This window comes from Solanum dulcamara, chromosome 1 (genome assembly GCF_947179165.1).
Source record: "Solanum dulcamara chromosome 1, daSolDulc1.2, whole genome shotgun sequence".
NCBI classification, from domain to species: Eukaryota; Viridiplantae; Streptophyta; class Magnoliopsida; order Solanales; family Solanaceae; genus Solanum; species Solanum dulcamara.
In genome coordinates, this window is record NC_077237.1 from 7,256,100 (window position 1) to 7,268,540 (window position 12,441).

The 12,441-nt window shown below is 36.6% G+C and overlaps 1 protein-coding gene across 1 annotated transcript; it reads left to right on the forward strand.

The window, feature by feature from the left end:
• Positions 1 to 411: 411 nt before the first annotated feature.
• On the forward strand, positions 412 to 11,734 carry LOC129900213 (pentatricopeptide repeat-containing protein At5g04810, chloroplastic). Its single transcript, XM_055975141.1, has 10 exons — positions 412 to 1,319; positions 3,290 to 3,417; positions 5,384 to 5,524; positions 6,316 to 6,402; positions 6,602 to 6,755; positions 7,232 to 7,291; positions 8,285 to 8,713; positions 9,847 to 10,142; positions 10,369 to 10,498; positions 10,938 to 11,734. Exons 1-10 carry the CDS (start codon positions 444 to 446, stop codon positions 11,457 to 11,459), a joined length of 2,823 nt encoding a protein of 940 aa, XP_055831116.1. The 5' UTR covers positions 412 to 443; the 3' UTR covers positions 11,460 to 11,734.
• Positions 11,735 to 12,441: the final 707 nt, after the last annotated feature.

Below are 12,441 nucleotides of genomic sequence, written 5' to 3' on the forward strand. Positions count from 1 at the left end.
GAAGTTCGGAACTCAAAGACAATTATTGTGTGAACTGTATCTTTTTGTGTAATTGACCTAAAGCTGCAAAAGTCCATTTTACCATACTCTTTGTGGTTTAAACTTTGAATTGATTAAGATGAAATATATGAAATTTGAGTTATTAGTTATTAGTATCAAATGTTGCAGCGGGATGATACTTCTTTCATTTTTAATTAGAAGTTTTGAGTTTTAGCTCTGAATTCTTAAGGATCTAACAAGATGTGATTAATTGGTCTTATGTGGCACATTCCACGAGTGTTATACCACGCAAATCTGAATTAATCAAAGGCCTTATATGAATACCGAATAACGAGTGGAGTTTGTTTTTATCAATTACCAAAATTGCCCCTAAAACTCCACAAAATGTCAGAACATGTTAACACTATAACTCTCGACACTGTTCAGCTCTCTCAGTAGAGTTGATGATAATGGACAGCATTATCTTCTCCCTCTCCTCCACCGCACACTACTCTCCATCTCCGCCATCCTTTACCGCCTCCATTCTCGCCGGAAAACACCATCCCTCCACCACCTCCACCTCCATCCTCTACCTCAAATCCTCCTCCGACTCCCCTGAAAAACCCACCTCCTCCACCAGCCTCCGCCGCCCCACCACCAATAACAAGCCCCTTGATACCGCCTCTCATTCTCAGAATCTTGAATTTACCAAAAACCCCTTAAAACTTCTCCTTAGTTCCCCTCCTAACACTTCACCACCACCAAGCCTCAGTAACAAACTTTGGTTATCCAACAAACTCTCACCACCCCCACCCCCACCCCCACTACTGAATTCCCCCACTGAAGGATATGAGAGTGATTTGGACAGTTCAGATGTTGAAGAAATGCAAAAAAGTAGTGAGTTTAGGGAAAAAGGGAAAATCTTTATTGGGAATTTACCAATATGGGTTAAGAAAAAGGAGCTTGCTGAGTTCTTTAGGCAATTTGGTCCTATCAAGAATGTGATTTTGATAAAGGGTCATCATGAAACAGAAATGAATAAGGGGTTTGGGTTTGTGATATATGGGGGCTCAACTGCAGAAAAGGCAGCTATGAAGGCTGTGGAGTTTGATGGGGTTGAATTTCATGGAAGGGTGTTGACTGTCAAATTGGATGATGGGAGGAGAATGAAGGCGAAAACCGAGGAGAGGAGGAGGTGGGTTGAAGGGGAAGATGATGTGGAGTACAGGTCCAAGTGGCATGAAGAGAGGGAAGGTTCAAGAAATGATTTCAGGAAGGTTTTAGACACACAGCCAGAGAATTGGCAGGCCGTTGTGCAAGCTTTCGAGAGAATCAAGAAGGTATCATGCTTATTGAGATGTCCTCAATTTACTTTTCTTGCATTGCTCATAGCTCCTTGAGGTGTAATTCCAGTATGGTTATAGGAAAACGATGAAGTAAGATAAGGAATTGGAATTCTAAGTATGTAGTATGGGTTTAGTTCTTATAACAATAGTTTTGGTGCTAAATTTGTGTATGCTAATGTGTTTTTGCTTTTTTACTAATGAGTAAGTGATACTCTTGACCGTATAAGCAAAGCTTAAACTAGATGCCGCGGAAGTGATGTAGGCTGTGAACATGTTTCATAAGCAGTGCATGGTTTTCTACTTGGTTATTTTCTTGCGCCTTAGAGAGTTTTATTGATTGACTCTTTTCTTATGTCCGAGAGACTTAGAATTTAGGCCAAAATATCATTTTGAGTCCTGACATGCTAATAATGCTACCATTATTAAGCTGCAAAACGAAGGGAATTAATTTTCTTTCAGTAGAATTTTTTGACACCAAAGAATGTTCAATTGTCCGTGCATTTTGGTTGTTTGTTCTGTGCAAGCTTCTATTGGATTTAGCTTATCAGTGCTGTGTACACACTTGTTTGCGAATAATTTTTTGGTGAACGGAAGGATGCAGTAATATGGTGTTGCCCAGAACAAAAAAGGAAATAGTGATATAGAATTTCTAGGTGATCCGCTAGCTCTTAAGCACTACTACATTTGGTTCAAAAGCAAGTCCAAGAGTACTGGACACATATATCTATATGCAGAGGCGGATCCAAGAGTTTAAGTTTGTGGGTTCTAGATCACAACTCTTTTTGCTTACTGGGTGCTAGATAGATTATTTGTACATATTAAATGAATTTCTCAATACAAATACAGGATATGGGTTCTGCCGAAAGTGTAATTTGAACTTTAGATCCGCCCCTGTCCATATGAGTTCCCAAACACTTGCTGCGATAAGCATTTTTTTATTAAGTTATGTATCTTATTTTTCAGTTGCCTCTTGAAAGATATTCTGTGTTGTTTCTTGTTTGCTCCAGAAACCTACCCATGTATTCCAGATACTTATGGAAGATATCATACTCCATTGAAACGTATTAGTTACTGCTATATCCTGCATTATGTGTCCCTTTTCCTTTCATGGATTGCCTAAAATGGTGTCACTTTTCTCAAAATGAAATCTTCTTTCATTACTTGTTCTTCTACAAGATCATTGGCTGTTCCCTTTTTTGCGTGTAAGTGTAAGAATTTAGAACAGTATTCATAGCATTATGTAATGGCCTACTCTCTAATTAAAATGTCTAAAAGACCATATACCATGTTTCTTTTTTCTCCTCCTAACATACCTTCAAGGCATTGTTAGTAGTAAAAAAAGTGTCTAGTAAGTTTAATAATTGAGACTGGTTTACATGAAAATCTTATAAGAAGCTTGATGTCAGAATTACTATACTTGATGGATTCCATTTATCCTAAGACATACACTGGTAGTACCATTCAGCCACTTTGATGGATTTTCAGTTAATTTTTGTGTCAAAGCCGTAGCTTGTCCATCAAAATGATATTCCCTCTGACCCATTTTATGTAAATGAATTGAAGTTCTTGAAACATTTGAGTGTTGTACAGAATAATATTGTTAGTAGAATGGTGGCTAACATTCTGGACTCCCATAATAGAAAGAGTATTATATACTAGGATATGGGTTTTAGTGTTGCCAAAAATATGATTTCTCATTAATGCAAGTTGTGATTATCCACTTGTTCTTTTTATTACTTATTCACAAGTTCAATTTGATTATCAAATGTCAAAAAGATCATCTGTATTGTTGCTATATTCTATATCTGTTCGAGTCTCATAAGCTTCTCCTCTGTGAAACACTGGATTTTACTTCGGTTGACAGGTAATTAGCTAATTTATACTCGAAGTGGGTAAAGTACAACATGCTTCTGCAGAGCTCTTGATCGTATTCTTTCAGAGGAAGTGATACCTTCTTTTTGTAGCCATCCAGGAAAGAGTTTGGTTTAATGGTGAACTATTATGGACGGCGTGGTGACATGCATCGTGCACGTGAAACTTTTGAAAAGATGCGTGCTCGAGGGATAGAGCCAACAGTTCATGTATATACCAAGTAAGTTCCCCTGCCAAACTATTATTTCAGTTTTAATTAGTCCTCTGTTAAGCAAAATGTTGTCGTAAAATTACTCCCAACACTTGTGAGTAGATATGTTGAAAGCCAATGTATTTTGCACCATCCAGTTTTGACATTCTTTCCCTGAACTGAAGCCAGCACTCATTGCATGCTTCCTCTTCTTATCTATTGATTAGGACAATTGACCATGATCCTGGTGGAATTCGGTCTATTAGTAACTGTCTAGGTTTCTTCTACTTTCTGCTATTTTTAGTTTTTCTGGATTTGATACTTTTCCCCCTCATGTTGAATATTCCTATGTTGCTCGGACTCTTCACTTTCGATGGTGCACCCGTGTCGACACAACATGGGTGTGGGATTCGTACCCTATCTGGTCAACTGATTTTGGGTACTTTGACCAAGATCGACAGAGAAATTCTGGACAGATTCAATGAAAAGGAGTGACCGATTTTGGGGTACTTTGAAGATAATGGAATACATTTTATATAGAAATTTCTATGTCACTCCTTTTCCTTTTATCTCCATCCAAGATTCTCCTCTTGATCAATATTTTCTCTCCAAGTTTTCCACAAGATATCTCATAATTTAGGTTTTATAACTCTGTTTTAGATATTTGAATTATTTTAGCCGAATCCCCGCACCCGTATCCATACCTGAATCCGCATCCGTGGATCTTAAAATTTAGATTATGAAGGTTTCGACCTCTAGATCCACACCTGTATCGGACACCCGCACCTGATTCCGAGCAACTTAGGCATATCCTATTTGGAATCACTCCTAGAATAGAAGTCTTACTTTAATTAAGAGTCTTTCTCTTGCCTAGGCCCTAGATTAGGAGTTTAGGGATAGGAGTTACAAACAACTGTTTAAACACTTATTTCACTTTATTAGTTTTCTTTATTATTGATTATTCTCATTATTTTCTTAACATAAATCTTGCTGAAATTTTCTCTTTTCCCAAGGTTTGAACATGAGTTCCTTTATTAATTTCATAGTTTGCACTCCTTTGGTTTTGTTTTTTTTTTGAAAATTGGTAAAATGTATTCTTCAACATACCTTAATGCTGACCACCTCCGAAAAATGAGCTTACAAGGAGAATATTAATTACAGAACTCCTAAGAAATCCAGTATCTGTACTTCATCTTCTATACATTGCTCTTTACACGAAAAACATTGTGATACAATTCCCTTTGATCTTTTGTATGGAACTAGATCTGCTTTCAAGAATTCTTTCATTTTTCTCCTTCCATATACTCCACCAAATACAGGCTGGTAATGTTCTCCACCACTTTTTCTTACTCTTACTCCCATTTCTTCGTATCTAGCAGCTTAGTAGATCTGCAGTGTGTTCTGGCATTGTCCATTCCCCTCTAGCCAAACAGATAAAGAGTGCCCAAACTTGTGTAATTGCCTTAAAATTAAGGAACAAGTGACTTTTAGTTTCTGCTGCCTCCATACGTAAAGGACATCTAGAGGCTATCTGAATTTTCCTCTTCTGAAGTGCCTCATGGGCGAGGCATGCTTTCGTCACCACTAGCCTTGTAAAACATTTCACCTTTGTTGGTGCCATGCTTTTTCAAATAGCTTTCCATGGACCTTTGGGACTTCCTTCCATCTCAAATAGACTCCTCTTGTAAACTTTATTCACTTAGAACTGCCCATCTTCATTGTGTCTCCATCTAATTGTGTCTGGTCCAGTGGTAGTCCCAGTGAAATTTCCTAATCTTCCTCCTCCATTTCTCTTTTCTCCCTCTTACTCGAAAAAGGAAATGTTCCTTCAATGTAGGTTGGAAATATTTATTCACTGTAAATACTCAAAATTGTTGTGCTCATTCTCTTAGTATGACTAAAGCATCTAGGAATTTTTACAACTTAACTTGTTGGGCTTCAAGTTCGTTGCTCAAGAAGTTTTAATTTTACCATTTTCTCTGTATTGCTTTTGCAGCCTCATCCATGCTTATGCCGTGGCTAGAGACATGGAAGAAGCACTATCTTGTGTGAGGAGAATGAAAGATGAAGGAATTGAAATGAGTCTCGTGACTCACAGCATCCTTGTTGATGGATTTGCTAAACTGGGCAATATAGAGTGAGAAATTGACCCACCTTTAATTGTTATTCACTGAGCTTTGTCTGTGGTTACCTCTTCTTTTAAAGCTTTTGTCTATGTTGATATTTTGGTTTCGTTTCGTGTTTCCATTGGATTTAAAGATTGTGTAGTTTGAAAGAGTATTGCTCTCGTTTAGTACATGACCTTGGAAATGTAAAACTAAAAACTGAAGTTTGAAGTTAAAATCTCAACCTTAAGTCAACAAACAGTTTTATTGACTGAATTGTAATTGTGGATATATTAACTATGCATGATTGTATTACTGAGTTATTTGTTGGAATATAGAAATCTATAACCTTTTTCTAGGTTTTATATAATGTGTATATAATTATAATAGCTATATTGGCTAAGCCAACACAATCCCTTATGACAATAGGATAGGACTGCACAAGTTCGCAACTGGACTCCTCTGACTGGAAGAGTTGGTTTCGTCTTTTCTCAATGCAGGCTGTGGGAATAAAATGTCCTGTCTCAAGCTGTACGAGTGCTTGCTAGCTTATTGTGTTGCTTGGTAGCTCATGAAATAATTGAAACCGATTATACACAATTACATTTTCCCACAATGTAGACTCGATTGTATGCTGGAATAATATGTCTGGTTTGAGGTCAATACATGGTACCTGAAACAATGTCTTCGCACTAAAGCTAGTTTTGTGCTATCAAGGTTGTTCTTTTTTCTTTTTTGGAGAAACTAGTTATCTCAATTTGTTGGGGTTACCTGGTGAGAACTTTGTTCCTAATCTGTCATTTCTCGTTTATGTTTGTGGAAGAGCTGCAGAGCGATGGTTTAAGGAGGCTAAAGAGAGGCATCCGACTTTAAATGCTATTATATATGGCAGCATCATCTATGCTAACTGGTGTGTTTACTTTGAATTTTAGCCTTTCCACTTTTCGATTTTAAGTTAGAGTTTATTATGGTCTTATATTATGCATGCAACTTCAAACTGGCAAACCATTTTTCTAATTCCCACTGTTCGCTGAAATTCTGCTTTCTTCGCGCTCCCTGATATCATTGCAAGTTAATGTTATCTGTTTGGGTTTTTAATGAACTGACAGCCAAACATGCAATATGGATCGAGCTGAAGAGTTGGTTAGGGAGATGGAAGAAGAGGGTATTGATGCTCCAATTGATATTTACCATATCATGATGGATGGTTATACTTCGATAGGAAATAAGGATAAATGTCTCATTGTATTTGATAGACTTAAGGTAAGTATTATTCTGTGTAACTACATAGATGAATGAAACTTACTTGTGCGTGGTCAAAAAATTTTCCGTACTACATACAGATTAGATTAGTAAGAAAAATTGTCAACCTACAAACTGAATGCATGATGTCACTGTTTCATATGGTTTCTTCCCATACATTGTACGTTCTATTATAATTTAAAGGTCAAATATCTTTGTACTTCATTAAGCAAGGGGAGTAAGACTTATTTGGAACTTCAGTAAGAGAAGAAAACTCTTCACAGAAGGATAATATAAGTGCCTTACTGCTTTTTTTTTTTTTTTTAACGAAGCGTCTTTCTGAACAATGTTTTGAAAGGAGAATATACAAAACCTTTCTGACAGTGTTCTGAATATGAAATAGAATTTCTGAGTAGACCTTGCAATGGTCATGGACAGCTTCGCCGTGCTTTTGCATTGCTGAATTATCTAATGTGGTATTGTAATTTCTCTTACAGGAGTGTGGATTCACACCTTCAGTTGTCAGCTACGGATGTTTGATGAATCTCTATATCAAGGTGCCTTTTTGTCATTGCTGTCAGTGTATTTGTAACTTTCATTCATTAGCATGCTGATTTTGTTTTTGTGCGTCTTTTGTAAGGCATTCTGATTCGATACCTGTAACAGAGTTCATGTTAATAGTAGCAATGGGCAAGAAGGATAATTTAGTTCTACTTTGAGTCGTGACCATGGCCTCCGAGTTAAGACCCCAGAGTCTGCCTCCTCTAAACCAAATCAACAATATGGTTGACTTAGCTTGTGGAATTCTTGAACCAATAAATTCTAGCAATTTTGTAACCATCAAGTTCCCATAAGGTGCCGGAGACTAGAGTCATTTGCATCAAGTCAGAGTTATTTTACTAAAAAGAATTGTGTGGTCATATTATCTGTATTCATCCCTTTCCCTTTTTACTGCAAACAAAAAAAGTGTCCGGCTTCAACATTGTTAAGGTCTTGGAATCACATGTGTGATATGCTATCTTGATAGTCTCAATTGCTTTCTCTCTGACTTTTACAGCTTTCCTGTTTTTTAACTAAGTAAAGACTAACAAAATCTGGCGAAGTGTTATTAAGTATCAATCCAACACTCAAATTAGTATCCTAAATCATTTATTATTCCCACTTATCAGAAAAATGTTTTACTATTTCCATGGTCTAAAGCTGTGGTATTCTTGCAATATGAAAACTTTAGACCATTTGGGCCTATACTTCTAGTAATTAATTACCAAAGGCGGATCTAGGATTTTAACTTGATGGGTTTGGCTTTAAGGTTCTAGCCCTGAACTCATTATACAAAAAAATTATGGGTTCAGATCTAGTGCATGTTGAAACTTTAGTCGATTTTCACATATATATCTATGCTCCACATCGAAAATATTGGGTTTTGTATGAACCCTGTACCAAAAGGTTGCATCTGCCCCTGCTAATTACAATATATTGAATTGCTGATGAGTTGTTACACAACTTCTTAATTCATTTGAAATTTGTAAATTGATTTTATAACCTTGCAGGTTGGTAAAGTCTCCAAAGCTTTTGAGGTCAGTGAAATGATGAAGTTGGCTGGCATAAAGCATAACATGAAGACATATTCTATGTTGATCAACGGATTCATTAATTTGAAAGATTGGGCTAATGCTTTTGCAATTTTTGAGGATGTGATAAGAGACGGCTTGAAGCCAGATGTTGTCCTTTATAATAACATTATCAGAGCATTTTGTGGCATGGGTAACTTGGATCGTGCTCTACGTATTGTTGAAGAAATGAAAAAGGAGAGGCATAGACCTACTTCACGGACTTTTATGCCAATTATACATGCCTTTGCTAAAGCTGGAGAAATAAGAAAAGCACTTGACGTTTTTGATATGATGAGAAGGAGTGGGTGCATCCCAACTGTTCAGACTTTCAATGCATTGATTCTTGGCCTTGTTGAGAAGCGTCAGGTAAATCTAACTTCCAGATCCTAGTTTGCATTTAAACAAGCTTAAAAGGACATATTTGTGTTACCTTCCCATTTCTATAATAGGGTACTGGATATGGCATGTGTACTGACCGACAGGTTCCAGTGATTTAAATACACAATTGAATTTTTTTAGTAACTGTCTAAAAGACCAATTATGAACCACCAAGAATTCACATGAAAATATATTCTTGTGGTGAACTTGCGGACTTCCACCTCACCACTCATCTGCACTTCTTGTAGAAAGTTAAAAGAGAAGAACGCCATTCTCTCATTAGCCATTCTGGTTGGGTTGATCGAGAAGTAAGCAGAAGGACTGGAATTAATCAAATAGAAATGTGTTGCTTTATGGTTTTGCTATCCGTAGCAAACCAGCATAGTTAGACTAAGATCTAACTTACCTATCAAATGAATTCACGTGCCAAATTGCTGATTCTACATGAAAAAGCACACCCATTGACAACTTGAGAGTGCATTCTTGCTGCTTCCATATATAGAAAGTATTTTTACTGTAAAGTTCTTACGTCAAAAAATGGAGAGACCTCTCAAAGAAGAGAAACCTTCATTGACCATTCAAACAGAAATAAACTGATCTCTATCAGGAGTCGACATAGCAAACTGTGGACATTGCATGAAATGCCATATGGATGTTAAGGCTCAGCAACTTTTGTGTTAGGTAATCTTTTAGAACCGAACTTGAATTTGGCTAACCAAATATGCAAATGTTGATGTTCTATTAATAATAAATAACTTATCAAAAAAAAATAACTCGTGACTTATCAAATAAATAAATAACTAAATAAATAGCTTGTGAACTTCTAGATGGCTTCAAATGTTAGATGTAATTCTAGATGGATTTATAGGATCACAATATTCTTCACATACATCCTCTTTGGTTCCTTTTTCTTTCCGGGGCCAGGAAGGGCTTAGAACAGTTATTGCATTTGGCATTACAGTATATTTTGCATGGTCTTGCTGTGTGATTGAACTTGTTTACCTACGGGGTTCAATTCTCATAGTGGAGCCTGTAATTCTTTGTTTGAAAATTGTCGGGCCTATTAAACTTCTTTTTGTAGACCCTTTTCATTTGTTTGCTTTATATTTAACTCGATGCAGATGGAGAAAGCTGTGGAAGTTTTAGATGAGATGTTACTTGCAGGAATTAGGCCAAATGAGCGCACATATACAACCATTATGGATGGTTATGCATCTCTTGGTGACACAGGAAAAGCTTTTGAATATTTTTCAAGAATTAAAGATGAGGGTCTGGAGCTTGACATATATACATATGAGGCATTACTCAAGGCATGCTGTAAATCAGGCAGGATGCAAAGTGCTTTGGCAGTGACAAAAGAAATGAGTGCCAAAAACATCCCGAGGAACACCTATGTGTACAACATATTAATTGACGGGTATGGCCTCTACATATTTGGTTGGTATCTGCTTGCAAACTATTTTGTAGCATCATAGTTTGCATCTGACTTTGGACCTTGCGGGGAGGAGAGAAAGGAAGTAACTGCTGATTAGCACATTGCTTTTTACAGATATTTCCTTCTATTTGATAGTATTTTGCCTCTGTTTGGCTATCTTTTTAAACTGTATCCCGTCATATATGCTATATTTTCCATCTCTGTGCAGATGGGCTCGAAGAGGTGATGTTTGGGAGGCTGCTGACCTGATGCAACAAATGAGGCAAGAAGGGGTTCAACCTGACATCCATACCTATACTTCTTTCGTAAATGCTTGTTGTAAAGCTGGGGACATGCAGGTATCCATTTGATAAATTATACAAGTTTATATGTTCTCATATTTGCTAATTCAGCTTTGTGAAAATGCCTGCAAATGGATATGTGGTCTCATTTGTTGCTTTGTGTACTGTTCTATACAATTGAGGTGGTTTAACTAATAGTAATGATGTGCATTATACTTTTTGGCTTTTGCAAGCATTTCCTATAAACATCTTGTAACTTTTTGAGTACTATGTGAAATATGTATAAGCCATTTAGCATTAAGTTACCAACTTCGTGGATCTAATAATGCCTGCCGTGCTATATATTTGCATCAGACAGACGCTAGTCGGAATTTGAGTTTAGTTGCTTTGAGTTCATATCATATGCTCTGCTGGTAGCTTTTCTTGGCAAAAGAATGTTTACTCTTTATTTTCCCAAATATCCCAATGACTACAATCAATTTTCTTTTCGTTTCAGAAAGCGACAAACACAATTCTAGAGATGAAAAGGGTTGAGGTTAAACCTAATGTTAAAACTTACACCACTCTCATACACGGTTGGGCACGGGCTTCACTTCCTGAAAAGGCTTTAAAATGCTTTGAAGAGATGAAGCAATCTGGTTTGAAGCCAGACAAAGCTGCATATCATTGTTTAATGACGTCGCTGTTGTCAAGGGCCACAGTTGCTGAATATTACATTATAGAGGGGATCCACCGCGTTTGTGAAGAGATGGTAGAGTCTGGATTGACTGTTGATATGGGAACTGCAGTTCATTGGTCCAGATGCTTGCGGAAGATTGAGAGGACCGGAGGTGATTTAACAGAAGCACTTCAGAAGACTTTCCCTCCTGATTGGAATTCCCACAGAAATCTTAATGCAGCTTCAAATGATACTGGGAACATTGAAGGGTTAGACAATGATGATTACGATGATAGTCCTTTTTATGAGACTGACAGCGACATTAACAGTGACGATGATACAAATGCCCCTGCGTTATAATTAGAAGGTAGCTTGATGAAATTCGGTTGCCACACTCTCCATCCGTTTAGATGTATTAGGTTGAGCTATTTGTGTAGAAAAATACAGAAAAGAGGTGTTAGATGTAGATGAAATTTTGACACTAGTTGTGTCTTCATGTTGTCTGATCAAAGATTGCAAAATCCTATCTATTCTTGTTGTAAATGTCTGTTCTTCTACCAGATATCTTGGAGAAATTGTAGCCAACAGAAATCATGTCTTCTACCTGGAATGTATATTCTGTTTTTTCCCCTTCAGTTGAGATATACTTTTTTTTTTTAATAACGGTGGTGTTCAGATCAAAGACGATTGCTTCCATTATGGACTAGAAAGACGCTAAATTCTCCTTTTGGTGCTCTTAATTGCTACAGGTAGGAGTTGGTATGAAAAATCTTCTCTATAATGGTGAATTGAGGTAGAAATCCATCTCGTCCTTACCTTTGAATTCGTTTTTTTTAAATGTTCCGCCTTTAAATCTGTCTATGATCTCCTTAATGAAAAATATCCAAACTTCAGTGTAACTTTTATCTTTGATCGGTGTCTTTTTCAGGACCTAACTTTTTTGCCTTTTCTAAGATTTAAACTCTGATCTCTCATGATTTTTACCCACTCTAGTGAACGCTAAGTCACACCTTTAGGTGCACGATACTTAATTATTGTCACACAAACGTCTTATTTTGAATCATAAATTTTGATTATTTTTTTTAAAAAACTTTGTGTTCAATCAAACATTGCTACATAAATTAAGACGGATGAAATAACAAGGAATAATAGGAAACCAACAAAATATGGTACTAAAAAATGCTTTGTTTGAAGTATGTTTGTACCATCACAATATGGTACTAGACACTAGGTAGCATAGGATTTGTTACTAGAAATTTGGAAATTCCTCCTTGGATTTTATTATGTTCTATAAAAGATGCTGTAATAATTTCTGTTGCCTAAATTTTAAGGGGAAAAAAAA